Here is a 16689-nt window from a genome sequence, read left to right on the forward strand (position 1 = left end):
GAAATTTGGATAATTTAGATAAATTATTTATTAATTAAATCATTTACATCATGGCATGCTCCCATAGACACACCGTTTTTTGTTTATTTTAATTCTTTATTAGCTCTTCTCGTATTAAAATTGCAATAAATTATTTACAATTTTTTAGTATAAATTAATTTGACAATGGCTTCTAATTTTAGACAAAGTAGTAGCTTTTTAAAAATATGTGTGTATTTAAATGTTTAATATTTAATTATTTATATAACCATATTCATATTTTAAAATTTTTAAAAATTGATGTATTAATATATCTTGCGGTATGATATCTGATATTCATGTTGGTATTGATGCTTCATAGATTACAACTAATAAAACCAAACCCCACACGCAGTTTAAAAAAAAAGAACCCAAATCCGAGTTAAAAGCCATTTCCTAGAACTATTATTTAAAGGGAGGAAGCAGGAATGCAGGAGGTCCCAGTAAATGAGGGAATTTTGAAATTGATTAGATGACTAGAGGGGGGCAGCGAGGACAGGTTACAAGCGCGAGTAACGGCACCGACTGGGACGATGAGTGGGGTAATGGTATTTTACGTAATTAAAGCCCGATGAGGCCCCATTTAATTAGTGTAGTTGATTATAAACACGACAAAAGGATCTCTCAAAAATCTCTTTTGAAATCTCGCGACCTTTCTCTCATTATTTAAGCCGTTAGTTTAACCCCTGTATCCTCCCAACCTTCCCCTCTCTCCAGGCCCAGCCATGGCTTCCACGGCCCCCTCTTCCTCCCTGCTTCTTCTTCTCCTACTCTGTCTCTCGGCAACTATGGCCAAGAAGACTTACATTGTTCACATGAAACGCCATGACAGGCCTTCCGTCTACCCTACTGCCCATGATTGGTACTCTGCCAATCTCCAATCTCTTTCCTCTTCTTCTCAACCTGATTCTCTGCTTTATGCTTATACTTCTGCTTACAATGGCTTCGCTGCTTCCCTCGACCCCTCTGAAGCCGAGGCTCTCCGCAGATCCGATTCCGTTCTTGATGTGTACGAAGACACTGTCTATACACTTCACACCACTCGAACCCCGGAGTTCCTGGGTCTTGAAACCCAATCTGGCCAGTGGGAAGGCCATAACACTCTGGCACTTGAACAGGCTTCCCACGATGTTATCATTGGCATTCTCGACACTGGGGTGTGGCCCGAATCCAAGAGCTTCGATGACACAGGAATGCCCGAGATCCCCACACGGTGGCGCGGAGAGTGTGAATCCGGTCCTGATTTCAACAAATCGTTCTGCAACAAGAAGCTCATTGGGGCTCGCAGCTTCTCCAGGGGCTTTCACATGGCTTCCGGTGGCAGTTACATGAGGAAAGAAAAAGAAGAGGTGTCGCCCCGTGACCGGGACGGACATGGCACTCACACCGCAAGTACAGCCGCTGGGTCCCCCGTCGCTAATGCCAGCCTCCTCGGTTATGCCAGCGGAACAGCCCGTGGGATGGCCCCGCAAGCGCGTGTCGCTGCATACAAGGTTTGCTGGAGTACCGGGTGCTTTGCGTCCGACATACTCGCGGGCATGGATCGGGCCATCCAGGATGGAGTGGATGTGCTCTCGCTCTCTCTCGGCGGTGGTTCCGCTCCTTATTACCGCGACACCATCGCAATCGGAGCATTCGCAGCGATGGAGAGAGGCATCTTCGTCTCGTGCTCCGCCGGGAATAGCGGACCCGCCAAGGCGTCGGTGGCCAACGTGGCTCCGTGGATCATGACCGTCGGTGCTGGTACTCTGGACCGGGATTTCCCGGCTTACGTTTCTCTGGGGAACAACAAACGCTTTAATGGCGTTTCACTCTACAGTGGGAAAGGAATGGGTGACCGACCCGTGAGTTTGGTTTACAACAAGGGGTCGAATAGCTCGACCACTATGTGCATGCCCGGCTCTCTCGACCCAGCCGTGGTTCGTGGGAAAGTGGTGATTTGCGACAGGGGGATCAACGCACGCGTGGAGAAGGGAGCGGTGGTGCGCGACGCCGGAGGAGTTGGAATGATCCTGGCGAACACTGCGGCGAGCGGCGAGGAGCTAGTGGCGGACAGTCACCTTCTACCGGCTTTGGCGGTGGGGAGAAAAGTGGGTGATGAGATCAGGGAGCATGTACGGTCGGATCCAAACCCAACGGCTATATTGAGCTTCGGTGGGACCGTGTTGAACGTGACGCCGTCGCCTGTGGTGGCAGCGTTCAGTTCAAGGGGGCCCAATCTAGTGACTCCCCAGATTTTGAAGCCCGATGTGATTGGGCCAGGTGTTAACATCTTAGCGGGCTGGTCCGAGGCCATTGGGCCCTCTGGATTGTCTCAGGACGCTCGTCAGACCAAGTTCAATATCATGTCAGGTATTTTTAACTCTTACTGTTCACTCCTTATTCTTGCGTAATTTTTATACCAAAATTTATTTTCAGTATTGTGTACATTCGGAACATGTATCCTCTATTTCTACGCTGCTCGGGTCAAGAAAAATACAAGCTTGTCCTATAAATAATGGGTTTTTATAAACCACTGAGGTTTTAGATACTCGGTACATGCATTGCGCAGAAATGGATCATCCTCTCATTCCTGGTCAAAGTCATCATACTTTTTTAAGCGATATATTCTTTTTATACGCTAATCATTTTTATTTTTGCTTCATAAGAAAATGCTTGAATTTTGCATTTCTCTGTCGACAACTCAATTGTACGATGGATTCTATTATTTTACGCAGTGCACAAATAAACAAATTCTAATATCACTTTTTAACAAATAGTTTTGTAATTATAATTTTTATTTTTTAATTAATTAGTTTTAATTTTTACCATCACAACAAAAATTTTATTTGCCTAAACCTCTTAACTTCAATTTCTCCATTTTTCATGTTGAACAAGATAAAACATGGCCATGGCCTAGTGAATATTTCAGGTTTAGGATTTTGGAAAAGGAAATGATTTTAATTATTTATTTTTAATTCAATCCTACCGATTTTTTGGGTCGGTAATTTGTTTTTGTCATTGGTTAGGAGAGGTAAAAAAAAAAAATCTTGCGTTTCTCCACTTCAAAGTTCTTCGATGCTGAATTTGGGTTCTTGGGTTATTACAGGAACGTCCATGTCTTGTCCACACATAAGTGGGTTGGCCGGATTGCTGAAGGCCGCTCACCCTGACTGGAGCCCAAGCGCAATCAAGTCGGCGCTAATGACCACCGCATATACGCACGACAACACCAATTCCCCTATCAGAGACGCCGCCGGCGGGTCCTTCTCCACCCCAATGGCTCACGGCGCCGGCCACGTCAACCCCCAGAAAGCCCTCTCTCCCGGACTAGTGTATGACGCTTCCGCCTCCGACTACATTGCATTCTTGTGTTCGCTACGGTACGGCCCCGAACAGATCCAACTCATCGTGAAGCGCCCCAAGGTTAACTGCTCCAGGAAATTTTCCGATCCGGGTCAGCTCAATTACCCATCTTTCTCCATCGTGTTTGGGAGTAAGAGGGTGGTTCGGTATTCCCGCATTTTGACCAATGTCGGGGAAGCGGGATCCGTCTATAACGTGGCGGTGACCGGACCGTCATCCTTGGTCGGAGTGACAGTGAAACCCACGAAGCTGGTGTTTAAGAAGGTCGGGGATAAGCAGAGGTACACAGTGACTTTTGTATCAAAGAAGGGTGCTGATAGTTCAATTAGGTCTGAGTTTGGAAGCATTGTGTGGAGCAACGAGAAGTACCAAGTTGGGAGCCCTGTTGCTTTTGCTTGGACAGAGTTAGATTCGTGAAGTCGTGTTTGTGGGTCTTAGATTGCCACTACTTCGAGCCTAACAGTGCTTGCCCTTAGTAAGAAAAAAACAAAAAAAGAGAGCGAGCTTTCAGAAGATATAAGTAGGACAAGTGGCGGTGGTGTGGATTTGAGATTATGAAAAGAGGTGATTTGGAAAAGGATGAAACATAGTGTTTTTCTGTGTTGTGTATCCCAGTTAAACGGATTTAACAAATAGAGGTGACTCTTACAATTTATAACTTGGCGAAATACAGCTTCCTGCCATGTAGCAAATATCCTTGTCAAGGATTTAATTAAATCTCTCCCTGTTTCAGATTCCATCAAGTTCTCTTTCCTATTCCCTATGAAGGTGGCTAACCCCCCTCTTGCTCCTTTCGTTAGATTGCTGAGTCAAAAGAAAGTTCAAGCACAAAAATTCGTGCAAGTTATGACTTAATTGTTGCTCGGAGTGTTGAATGTTATGATTTAAGTATTGCTCTGGGTGTTGAATGCTTGGCTATCATGGAACTTAACAGATAAGCAGGTTCAGTTTGCGTGCGACAACGGTAGAAATTTGTAAGTTTTTTAAATTTGTGACTTAGAACTCGTCCATTTGCATAGTCTCATTTTTGAAGTCTTTTCAAACTCATCAAAGTTAGATATTGACATGCATATGTAATTCCTCCTTTCAATTTAACAGACATGGGTTTATATTTCATATTGATGATTATTGATGCTTGTACTCAACGCAACACAATTGAAAAGACTTGTCCTGCGTGCCGTGCTCTGTTTTCGCAGAAAAAAGTAGTCGTTGGTGGGGGTGACTCATTTTGTTGCCATTTGATCATTTCGAATCTCTGAATTTTCTGTAGGCCCACATCGCTTGCAGCTTTCAAAAGGAAAAAAGAAAAAAGGAAAACACTTTAACTTTCGCTTTGTCCTCAGCGAACTGCCAGAGTTAGCAGGGATTGATTGGTAGTATTATAAAATAGCCACTTTTTTAACCGTTGTAATCCCACTTTCGACTTGCGAATTGGAAGTTTGGAATGGTCAGGATGATAAAAGACAAGGGTCTAAAATGGAGCAACTAAATTTGCTCAAGTAATTTTTTTTTAATCCCATATCTAACCAGGAAACAGGGAAAACATAAAATAAATATCCACATCTCCAAATAATCTAGCATTTTTATAAATCTTCAAATTTTATTTGATCATTTATAAATGCATTTTTTTAATACAAAGCATTTACTTTCTTTGACATAGCTAAGGTCCAGAGAAATATACAACGAGGACTTCAACATGTACATGAAGATATATTTTTACACATAAGCATGCCTAACAGTCCCTCAAGGACATCCGATGAAATTGGAACATATAGAGAAGATTAGCATGGCCCATGATAAGCATGCCTAAAATTTCATTTTAAGATCAGATAATATTAAACGTTGCAAAATTATTATTATTATTATTATTATTATTATTCAAAACTCTCCAATATCTTGAATTCGTTTTTTTTTTTTTTTACTTGGTTTGATGTTTCATTGCTCAACACACTGTCATTCTCGGGCACGTGCATGTACAGAAACAGTTCTTCCAACAGGACCTTGACACGAAGCAACAACATGAGCTTACCCCAGGACAGCTAGGACACGAGCAAGTGCAAGAACATTTGCAAGTGCAGCACGAGGGGCTGGAAGGACTGTCAAATTTGCAGCAACGTGGGATGACACAACAATTTTGGCAGGCACAGCTGTGTTTACAGCAATTTGATTTGGGGCAAGAGAAGCAACGCCACTTTGGCAAGACGCAAATGTTACATGTTGGAAGACAATTGCATTCGCATAATTTGCAGCATCCGCAGCATCTTTCTGGTAATTTTAGATGAACATTGCACCCTTCACGGCAGTAACAGCAGATCCAACACAAGTTGAAATTGGGCATCCGACTGCAAGGAACAAAAGTTATGTTGAAGTCACACTCATTTAACCTATTATCATTCATCAAAACTACATCACACTCTTCAGAGATAGGATCCTTCTTTTAAAATGATTGTTTCAAGGCATACATTGTTCTCTAAAACATTCTGTGTATCTACTTGCTTTGCTTTGATAAGCATTCTGTTATATCTGAAGCCTGTACTTCCTTTACATTCATCAGTTCCCTTTTGTTGAACCAAGACAATGTCTAAACCTCGGGGTCACAATTCAGAACACGCGCACAAAGATAATGCGTTAAGATATTGAGTAACAGGGCAAGGAAATGGTACCAGAGCCACTTCCAGAAGCGGCGATGTAACCGATGGTTCTTCTTGTTTCTGCGTTAATGAGAAAGAGGGTGAGAATTGTGATCTCTTTTGAACTGCAAGAGAAAAATGATACAAACAATTCTTACGTAGGTAACAGAGGATCCGGGTTTGCTACCACAAAGTCAATTAGCCTGTAATTTTGTCACATTCAATCATTAAGAGACACATATTAGTTAGTCATAATTGAAACAGTAAATTATGTCTAGCTCAGGCACTTAAAACATTTTAAGCAATTTTTCCAGCCTCACAGCTTCATCCTCTAAAATTCATACAACTAACTCCAAAAGTAAACATACTCTTTGCAGCACGTTGAAGAAGGTTGAAGCCCTTCGGTCAATTTTAATTCGTCCTGCCAGAAGCAAAATTGAAATGAATTTGGTTTGACCCCAAACTAAAACCGGAAAGAGTGTTCTTACGAAGTTGAGTCTTGTCAGTTCATAAAATGCATCTCGTAAAGTTTGACATTGAAAATTTTCATCCAAGGATATGTTTTAATCTCTTTAGTTAAACATCATCAAAGATTGTTTATGGCCAATCCATCACTAAGCCCATTTAGCAACCATTCCGCATTAAGCATGGCATTGTTAAAGTTAAACGGGAAAACAATAAGCATTGCATTCTCAACCCTCTTAGATGGTCAAATATCCGAGAAACTTGGCGATCAGAAGCTCAAAGCCACCCCTGTCCTAAACACAGGACAGGGAAGTTCTTAATGACTGGCTAAAAAATCATGCAGAGTGAAAACAATCTTTCTAAGCTTACTAAATGGTCGGTGCTGGCTACGAACAAGCCTCTGCAGCTATAGGAAGATCCCTGTAAGTGGGGTAGCAGTTTCCCATGTATAATTTGCTGTTCGCACAATTTTGGTATTCGCAGAAGGTTATATCACGGGCTTAGAACATCCCGTTTTGTTAAGTATACTAAAGATTCTTTAATAGACATCAGGTGTTGACATTTGAAACTTCGTTCGAAGTTGAGAAAACTCGGGCCACAGATTATCCAATGTTGGGTGAAGAAATACTCTAACAAGTTGAGTTTCACGAGAGATTCAAGTGTGTGGGAAGTTCAGACTCACCTGGAGAACACTCATCTCCTTCTCAAGCATGTGAACCCTAGCGATTTCACGGCGCTTGCCGTGCAAATCCGGGTACTTGGGCGGCGACTTGGGGGAGGGAGGCGGCAGCGACGGACCCAGAGAAGATCGGCCAAGTGGAATAGCCATGACTGAACCCTGAGAAGGAGAAGAGAGAGCAGTGGTGGGAACAGTAGTAATGGGAGTGGCAAAGAAGAAACGGTAAAATCAAGTCAGGTGTGATGAGATACGCATATGGAAAGAGCAGAAGAGAGACAATAATGAAGAGGCAGAAGCAGAAGAAACAAGTAATGGAGGGAAGGGAAGGAAGGTGAAAAGGGTGAAAATGAAGGAGAGAGAATGGGATGCATGAGAATAATGGCGAAGGGTATTAAATTGGAAATGGCAAAGACGGCTGAGAAAAAGCCTGAGAGAGAAAGGTTTGGAGAGAAACGGTTTCAGCGAAGTGGAGGCATTATTGAATTGAATGAAGGGAGATGAGAGAGAGAGAGAGAGAGAGATAAATGTTTGATTAGAGACTGGAGAGTGTTTTGCAGTGAGAGTGCGGGAGGAGAAATGGAAAAGAGCGAAAAGCGGGATCGAGTTCTGAGACCGCACGTGACGGCTTCTGAGGAAAGAGAAATTCTTGTGTTTTGGGCGCCATGTCATATCAATTGAGCCCTGATTTTGAGGAACCATTATTTCTTTACCGCCCACTGCCTTAGAATTTTCTGCGTCTCATTTTTGTTTCACCATGCCGTCCCCATCCCATTATTGTGGGTTAAAAGCCGGTACCCCGGTTGATTGGAGCATGGATCAACAGTTTTGAGCATGCAGCCACAATTAAATTTTTGGTGGAGATATGCCTTTTCAAGAAAGGATCCGCAGGCTATTCATCAGATTAGTCTAACTCCAAACCAAAAAAAAAAAAAAAACAAGTCCTTCAAATTTGATCGAGTGTAATTTAGTTAATTTTAGTTTGATAAAAACTCAATTCCTAGCTTTTGATTGAATAAAACTCGGTCCCCTTATTTTAACTTTCTTACATTCTATAAAATAAAATTATAAAAATTAAATTTATTTCTTTAAATTTATAGACTAATATTTGAAATTGTAAAAACTATAAGAATTGTATTGTATTGAGTTGAACTTTAAAAACTGACTTTAATTCAATTTAAAATTAGAGAAATTCAATTGTAATAAATTAAAATTTATGAACTAAATTATACACAAGGTAAAAGGATAAGGATTAAATAATTAATTTTTAAAAAGAAAACGACTATGGCCGTTTGAACCCTCCAGCGCTCCAGGTTGTGCCACGCACGCTCTGCACTGAGCCAAGTATACCGTTTCAATAGTTTGTCCAAGTCCAATCTTTTATCATGCAACCGATTGCAATTATATAAATATGATAATATATATATATATATATATAATTTTATTATTCAAATGTCATGTGACGCACAGAACCGCATATAATTTTTAATAAAGTCATTGTGGCAAAAAGAATCAAGTAAAATGGTAGTTGTGGGTGGTTTTAAGTCTTGGTTTTGTTCAGGACGAATCATAACTGTTTGCTTGACGTGATTTTAAGGTTGAACGCCATCGAAGCCTTTGAAGTGTCAACATGGAAGCATTAATTTGGACATAATGTGAGGCGCGGCATGACATGGAGTGTCAGGGGCAACGAAAACAATTAGATTAGATTGGGTGGAACAAAATACATACTCTCTCTTATCTTATTTACAAGTTACATTTAAAAAATTTATTTAATTTTATTTATAAATAATGATATAATTTTTTAAATAATATTTAAAATATATTTTTAAAATTATCTTTTATGAAAGAAAAAAATAATGCAATATTATTTTTTAAATTTATTAATGAGATTGATAAAAATAATTTATAAAAAAATTTAAAAAATATAATATATTTTTTAAAAAAAGAAAGAAGGAAAGAGAATCTAAACATTGTACTGAAATAGTAACAACGTGAGGGATTAAAGTCCCTCGACGTTGGACAATGAAGATCTGCAAGGGCCCTTGTCTCATCATCTCTCTGGCTCCCAAGTCAGCCAACCCGACAGCTTGCAAGTTGAGCTTTCTGGGTTCATGTGAGATTTTCAGCTATAGCTTGTTAACCAAACTGACTTTAAATAGTATGTGATGTGGTGGATTAACATATCAGCTTTCCACAATCCAATTTCCGCCAGCATTCCTAGCCTGAAGGCATTCCCTTGGTTTCTTTTTTCTCCTGGTGGACTTTCACAAAACGTTACATTTTAATGCTATTTATGTACAACGTCCTCTGCAAGAATACTGTGTTGAGGATACAGTCGCATCACCAACCTTCAATAATGCTGCCTTTTTTCCTGAAATGATTGCATATAAATCAATTAAATAAATATCTTTTTTTGAGAAATCATGTGTTTTGAAATATAAGGCATTTTATAAAATTTTTAAAGCTAATTAATATCTTTTGACATTAACAAAATCAATACTTGCTACTATCATGTAAAATATCTTATATTTTTAAAGATTAAATTAAAAAAACACATTATATTTGAAGTAGAGGAAATAATTAATGAAAGCATCAACTTTTTTATTAAATACACTTGTCAAACGCGGAGGCCCTTGTGGCCCAATGGCACTTGCACCCCTCCTTAATAAGGAGGATGCATGCTCAATCCTAAGAGTGAGAATTTACTGCAGGTGTGTGTTCCTACTCCTTGGGTATGAGTGTAAATATGGGTGGGTGTGTGAATATTATGAGCAGAGATGAGTACAATCGAATCAAATTGAATTTGATCTATTTAATTATATGGTTTGATTAAGTTTTCTTTTAATAAAAACTTTAATTGATTGGTTTAATTCAGTTTGAGAATTCTTGAACTAAATAAATCAACTAACCAAATTATATATATATATTTTCTTTTTATATTTTTAAAAAGGTGAATAAATTTCCATCTAGGTGAGTAAAAAACATTTTTCTACCACTTACAATAGTAGTATTTTTTTTGGTTTAACGTGGTGTTCCATTTTTTATTTTTACAATTTAGTTTTTAATGCAATGCTGGGTTTTATTAATTTCCTCATGAATTATGGTATAATATTACTATTTTTTGTTAGGGCTTCAACATCAAAAAAAAAAAAAGATAGAAGAATATATGAATAATTAGATTCTATAGACTCAAATCAAAGTTCATGAATCAAATAGACCGATCCAATTAAACCATTATAATTTGATTTGATTAAATATTTTAATTTGATTCGATCCAAATTTTTTGTGCAATTTGGCCGATCAATTTTGGAAAAATTGGAACCGAGTTGACCGAACCGACCAAATGTTCATCCCTAATTATGAGTATTTGTCCCCTACCACAAAATATATGTATACTTGTCAAAGTTGCAACATAATTATACTCTTTTTGTTTAAAAATGTAATCCATTTTTAATCAAATCTCACCCCGAATAAAGTAGTTATTTGTTTTTAAATTAACTCTATCTTTTTATATTTACCCTTATTTAATAGGGTATTTCACTCTAAAAAAAAATATAAAGTGATTTATTCAATAGGGATACTGTTGAAAAAAGACTAAAAGTACTTTATATTTTTAAACATCTAATTTTTTAAAAAATATTTTATAATTTTTAACGGAGGGGGTATATATTATTTACAAACACAAGTAATAATTGCAATTAGATTGTGATTTGTGAGGCTGATTATTCATAACTTATGAATGAGACGTTCTTGTTTAGTTGTTTGATATATATAATTGGTGTAATTTTTGATTAAGTGGAGAAAAGCCAATTCCCAATTTAATCAAGTTATCTAATAGCAGATCTTAACTAACACTGCAAGAAATTTTAAGTTCTTAACTAACATCAAAAAGAAGAACTAGTGGTTTTTTTGATAAATTGTGATCTGACTTGATGACCTTAATTATGAATACATAGTTTGGTATGTTAACTAGTTGTAACGTGTTTGAATTAAGTTGGGAAGTTCTATAGCGATAATGGAGGCAGACACTGCTCAGCATTTTCCGATCCTGTCTTATAAGAAGTAGGCCAAAAGAAGAAGTTACTACCAATTAGCATCCGCACGCATCAAGCCAATTTTTCCATTTATGGAATCATCTTGTCCAATTTAAGTGAAATCAAGTAAGGCGATAAACTAAAACTAAACCAAATTAGTTTTTTACTTGCATTAATATTAAGTTGACCAAAGGTTTTGGAACGTTGCCTACACACCTGAAAATGAAGTTACCCTCGCCCACGTCATTCCATCCGTTATATGGCCGCCACGTGTCTCGGATGTTAGACGAACTTAAAGATAATCAAAAACACGTTTCCTTATAATAACAAAAATGCTTGGTTTATTCATAATTATATTTGGGAGTATCAATATGAGTTATTGTGGTGGTGGGGAGAATGCAACAAAATAGAAATGAGATTTTTTTTGGCCATAAAAATAAGAATAAAATATATATTTAACTTATGAAACATATGATATATATTGCGTCATGAAAATAAGATACGAGGCCTTTTTAATACAAAAAAATGACTTTGTAAAGTTGGAAGTAAAGGTGATAATAGGCCAGGCTCTTAATAGAGTTTTATAGCCTGGCTTATTTTAAGTAGGTTTAGACCTGAGCTATAAAAAAAATCTTATTCAAGTTTTAGGCCTCTAATTTAAAACAAAGATTCAGATCTATTTTGTCAAAACCTAACTCGATCCAACCTATTTTCACCCTTAGTTGCGAGTATATATTTGTCCAAATGTAACTATTATACATTAAGTGGTTAAATCATTACTTTTTATAGGAATAATGAATGGGTTGATTATGTAATTAATTAATAAATCTATGAAAGTTATGATAAATTATTTTTTTTCACGAACTTGCTGATTTAAAGCCTTTGTTATAATCTGGCATGTGTTTTAAACATAGATCAATTTGCAGGATTATTTGACATTTCTTTATTACCTATCAATGGTAACGATATGTGCCACCAGGGTCGCATCGTTTTGGAGCTTGAGAAATGTTATTTTTTGCGAAAGTTCTGATCACCACCGTGAAAACAGATTTGGTTAGGGGGAAAATATTATTTTGCGATTTTTTTTTTCCAGACATGAAAATTATGCAAAATTGGTTGGCGCCTCATTCCCGTTATGAGTTTTGACATGCTTGTTTTATCACAATTTCTTTTCTTTTCATTTTTCAGGAGAATTTACTCGAATTTTCTCATGAAATAAAAAGCCGCGAGAATTTTCGATTATAACCCGCCATCTATAATTAATTTTGAATGAAATTTTCGTGATAATTAAATTCTTCGTTTTTTTCAATTTTCTGTTGGAATTGAACATATTTGACTGTCTCAAATGCTATTTTTCATAATATTTTAAAAATTGTGATGAAATAAAAATTGTATTTTTATTAATAATATTATATTTGTGAACGAAGCCTAAAATATAGTTTTGTTATATTAAGAAATTATTTTTTTATAAATATTTCACTCGTAAAATTAAAGTCCCCTTTTTTTTTTTTGGCAAAAAGTATTCAAGTTAATAAGTCGTGGAGTGTAATTTCAACTTCTTCCAGAAAGAAGACGGAAGAAACAAGAAATACATAGGAGTGGCTCAACAGTTATGTGTCAAAAGGCACAAGGCTAATTCAAAGATTCTCCAAGGAAGCGACTTTTGATTAACCCTGCAGGAATTCAAAAGCTCGCCCGATCGAATCACTTTATTGAAAACCATTAGCTAACTCGTTAGCTTTCTATTATTTTAGGCTTCATATTGCTGACTCAACAAAAGCCTCTTTATCTCGGCACTGCCCTGCCTTTCAATCATATGGCTGCCAATCATAGATTAATATCTTCCTGGCCAAACTAATAGCCAATTATATCCTCTCCCACACGCATACCCTAAGAACTTTTGGCTACTTTCAAGCGCGTGAAGCCACATGTATATACAAACCCATCTATAACTTAGCTTGCTTGTGTCTTAATTACAAGCAACCTCAAGTATTCATGCATTCCTGATCATATTAGTATAAATATTCTCGCTTTCTCCCACGTCAAACCTCGCCAAACCCTTCAACCTAGAGTAGTTACAAGGATCTCTTTTATGATCATCTATTTTGATTTTTTCTTTCAATAGTCAGCTAGGTAGGCCCCAATACTTTGTGCGTGTATATAAAGCCGCACATGATTGTTGGGTTTATTAATTGAAGAAGAGTGATCGAAGAAAGCAGGTTGCCGCAGGTGAGGTTGTAGTGGTAGATTATTGTGACTGTGTGTATGTGTGTATGGCTGCAGGGAAGACGAGCACGATAATGCCCATAATAAGCAAACTGTACTGTTCGTCTTCTCAGAAGGTGTTTGTGGTAAGAAGGAGGCCACATGTGGTGAATGGAGGAGGTTTTGTGGTCACAGATTGCACCTCCCAGAATGTTGTGTTCAGGGTTGATGGCTGTGGAATCCTCGGCGCTAAGGGTGAGTTAATTCTCAGAGATGGAGATGGTGATGCTTTGCTTCTTATGCGTCGAAAGGTATGTACCTGCGCGTGTTTAATTTATATTTTCTCTTGATTACAACTGTTTCTGCAGATAAAGTATATATAAGACATGTAACGTTTTGTATGGAAAAGTGCAGGGAGGGATGGTGGAAGCTCTGAGCATCTATAGAAAGTGGAAAGGCTACACTTTAGACTACGATGGATCGCAGAACCTGGTTTTCAGCTTAAAAGAACCCAATTCCTGTTTGGTGAAGAATAATCTGATTCGAATCTCCACCGAGCCAAGCAAGACCAGAAACAAAGCCTGGGACTTTGAGATCAGAGGCTATTTCCCCGACAAGATTTGCAGCATTGTTGATTCCAAGGGCAACGTAATTGCCCAGGTACATTTAAATAATTTATATATTCACGTTCTTAATTTCCATGATTTTTCTCTGCTTGATAATGTGCACGTATGCATTATATTTTGCAGGTAGGAGTGAGGAAGGAAGTGGAGGAGTTGGTTGGAAGCAAGGATCTTTACAACGTGATAGTGAGACCTGGGATTGATCAAGCTTTTGTTTTTGGAGTGATCGGAGTGTTGGATTACATTTATGGTGAATCCACCTTCTGCTGAATCATCGTGTATTAAAAAAGGATGGGCTTGGAAGTATTCCAGAAAGTGGTTAAGTGTGTTTTCTCCCGAGAGGAAGAGGATTTAACTTAGTTTGACAAGCTTTTGCTAAATAAGGGCAAGAGTTTTGGAGGAAGACAATCGACAATGCAAATACTAGTCTAGGAAACTGCCTTGTACCTAACGACAACTAATTAATTATGTGGCTTCAAATTATCATTTAATTACCATATGCTTATCCTGATTAATCTATATCTTTAGCTAGCTTGTGTTTGGTTTCATCTCTTCTTTCTAACCCGCTGTGATATGAAAATACAAGATATGAAAAATACCAAAAAAAAAAAAAAACTGGAATAACGTTCTTCATACACAGCTAATCAATCTAGTTCTAGCTTCCTTGATTTTATTATTTACAGATAGATCGAGAAAGGGGGAAAACACCAAATAAGGGCTCTAATTGAAATGCTTATTTCGTGAGTGGATCAACTATTTGTATATAAATCTGATGAATTATTACTCTTGTATTTTGAGATTATACAAGTGTGTGTAAATGCAAGAGCATCTCAACTATACATTTAACTTGGTTAAAAGATATCCCTATATCTCAATTCCTAATAAATAGGATTAGTAAAAGGTTTGTTTTTTTTAATACATGAAATTTATGAGTCCATTCACTTTTTAACCCTATTTTATTTAGTATAAAGCGTTTTTATTTATTTATTTATTTTTATATATCAACTCATACTTGACCTTTTAAAGAAATGATATAAATGATTTAGGAAGGATCGTATTCGTTCAGGCCCCATATGAGAAAAAATGACAACGAGATTTCAAAACAACAAAAAGCTCAATATGCACGACTAAATCGCCAAACCTTATATTATGCAATGCTAAACATTCTATTATTCTAGGTTCTCACTATCATATTTTTTTTTTTTTCATTTAGGATCCCTGAATGTGATTCTCCTAGTGATTTGCATACTAGTAACATACACTGTGTTTCAAATTTCACAATGCACATTCATTTTCAGTATGATTTAATTTGGAAAAAACGGTGGAAATATAATTTTAGTTGGTGGAACCAACTACATTAAAGCTTTTCGGTAATTTGTGCATCAGGAAAAATTAGACCACAATTCATGAGAGTGAATTCATATCACTATATTTAAAGATAAATAAGTTAAAGTGTCAAAGGATTAAGGAGTGGCAAAAGTTTATTCAAGAGAGGTGTTGAGAGGCCTATTTGGATCAATATATTTTGAGATACATAAAAGACAAGAATCTTTCTAGCGCATCAAATCAACAAAATTTTTACAGTCAGATATTTGCAACAGGATTACATGGAGGCTCTGTCCAGCCACCTTATTCATGGCTCGAGAGCTCTGCTTTATCACTTGAGTCATATATACTTTTTCTTGAAATGATTTAATATAAATAAAAAAATTCTGGCTTTACATCATGGAATCATCCTCCAACCTTGTCAGATTATTCGTGAATTCATTTGCTATTTATTTATTATTGAGAATCTCTGTACTCAGGCAATCATTAATCAATCGAAGCGACTTGGATCTTCCTCCAATTTGGCCCTCTCTCGAGAGAAATGGAGTCTGTGGATCATAAAATATATATTAAAAAAAGGAAAATCACGCGCTGTCATATTCTTGTGAATTATTGTTCCTCCTTGATTAATGGTTTTTAACTGAAAAGTCTCTCTTTGCTCCATTCAGTTAATCAATAATACTTCCTAGGTTTTCAAATAGTATAAGAAAAACTATCACGTATTTCTTTATTTTTATTTATAAATAAAATTATAAATTTTAAGAAACAATTATTATTTTTTTAAATTGTCTTTCATAAAATCAATGTTTATTTTCACTAGAAAAATTTATTTCATTAATTAGTGCAAGTATTTTAAGTTCAAATATGATTACTATACTTACTCAATTTTTTTAAAAACAGTATCAATTAGTTATTTTTTATATATTTGAAAATTGAGGAGTATTTATCTGCAGTTAAAGTTTTAATCTTTAATGATTTTCTGTTTTCTCAGCTGTAGGTTTTTGTATTTTATTTTTTTCAACATAATAATAATAATTGTCTTCTCATCAAAAAGAAAAAAACATACGCATTTATGAACCCCATTCAAGTTCTGGTGAAGAAAAAAAAAAAGAAAAAAAAGGGCCATTGAAGTGTTCCTGGCTCCCATGAGCAGTTCAGGGAACTTTTACAGCATCAATGGCCTGGCTCCTTCAATCCACACGCACACACAGAGATAGATAGATAATTAGATATATATAGAGAGAGAGAGAGAGAGAGAGACTTGCGAAAAGAAATGGCCACACGATCTGCAAAATGAGCATGAACTTACAATGGAATTGCTTTGTATATGATTCCTAAGCCCGTGTGTGTGTGTGTGTTTTTTT

At 36.9% G+C, this 16689-nt stretch overlaps 3 protein-coding genes and 1 non-coding gene across 4 annotated transcripts; 3 read left to right on the forward strand and 1 right to left on the reverse strand.

Moving 5' to 3' along the window:
- The first annotated feature begins 617 nt into the window (after positions 1 to 617).
- Positions 618 to 4102, forward strand: LOC129308662 (subtilisin-like protease SBT1.8). The gene is made up of 2 exons (XM_054949946.1): positions 618 to 2370; positions 3107 to 4102. The coding sequence occupies exons 1-2, from the start codon at positions 744 to 746 to the stop codon at positions 3778 to 3780; spliced, it is 2301 nt and encodes a 766-aa protein (XP_054805921.1). The 5' UTR covers positions 618 to 743; the 3' UTR covers positions 3781 to 4102.
- Positions 4103 to 5034: 932 nt separating this feature from the next.
- LOC129308664 (guanine nucleotide-binding protein subunit gamma 3-like) lies at positions 5035 to 7662 on the reverse strand. Its single transcript, XM_054949947.1, has 5 exons — positions 7141 to 7662; positions 6362 to 6414; positions 6152 to 6196; positions 6027 to 6074; positions 5035 to 5705 (listed from the first exon to the last, which is right to left on the reverse strand). The coding sequence occupies exons 1-5, from the start codon at positions 7285 to 7287 to the stop codon at positions 5306 to 5308; spliced, it is 693 nt and encodes a 230-aa protein (XP_054805922.1). The 5' UTR covers positions 7288 to 7662; the 3' UTR covers positions 5035 to 5305.
- On the forward strand, positions 5102 to 5201 carry LOC129310196 (U6 spliceosomal RNA). The gene has a single exon (XR_008593035.1). It is a non-coding gene; the product is annotated as a U6 spliceosomal RNA (small nuclear RNA).
- A 5587-nt stretch (positions 7663 to 13249) lies between the features above and the next one.
- LOC129310136 (protein LURP-one-related 6) lies at positions 13250 to 14518 on the forward strand. The gene is made up of 3 exons (XM_054952003.1): positions 13250 to 13687; positions 13791 to 14036; positions 14126 to 14518. Exons 1-3 carry the CDS (start codon positions 13445 to 13447, stop codon positions 14267 to 14269), a joined length of 633 nt encoding a protein of 210 aa, XP_054807978.1. The 5' UTR covers positions 13250 to 13444; the 3' UTR covers positions 14270 to 14518.
- Positions 14519 to 16689: the final 2171 nt, after the last annotated feature.

This window comes from Prosopis cineraria, unplaced genomic scaffold (assembly GCF_029017545.1).
Source record: "Prosopis cineraria cultivar Desert tree isolate PC_DT_omini unplaced genomic scaffold, ASM2901754v1 PC4, whole genome shotgun sequence".
NCBI classification, from domain to species: domain Eukaryota; kingdom Viridiplantae; phylum Streptophyta; class Magnoliopsida; order Fabales; family Fabaceae; genus Prosopis; species Prosopis cineraria.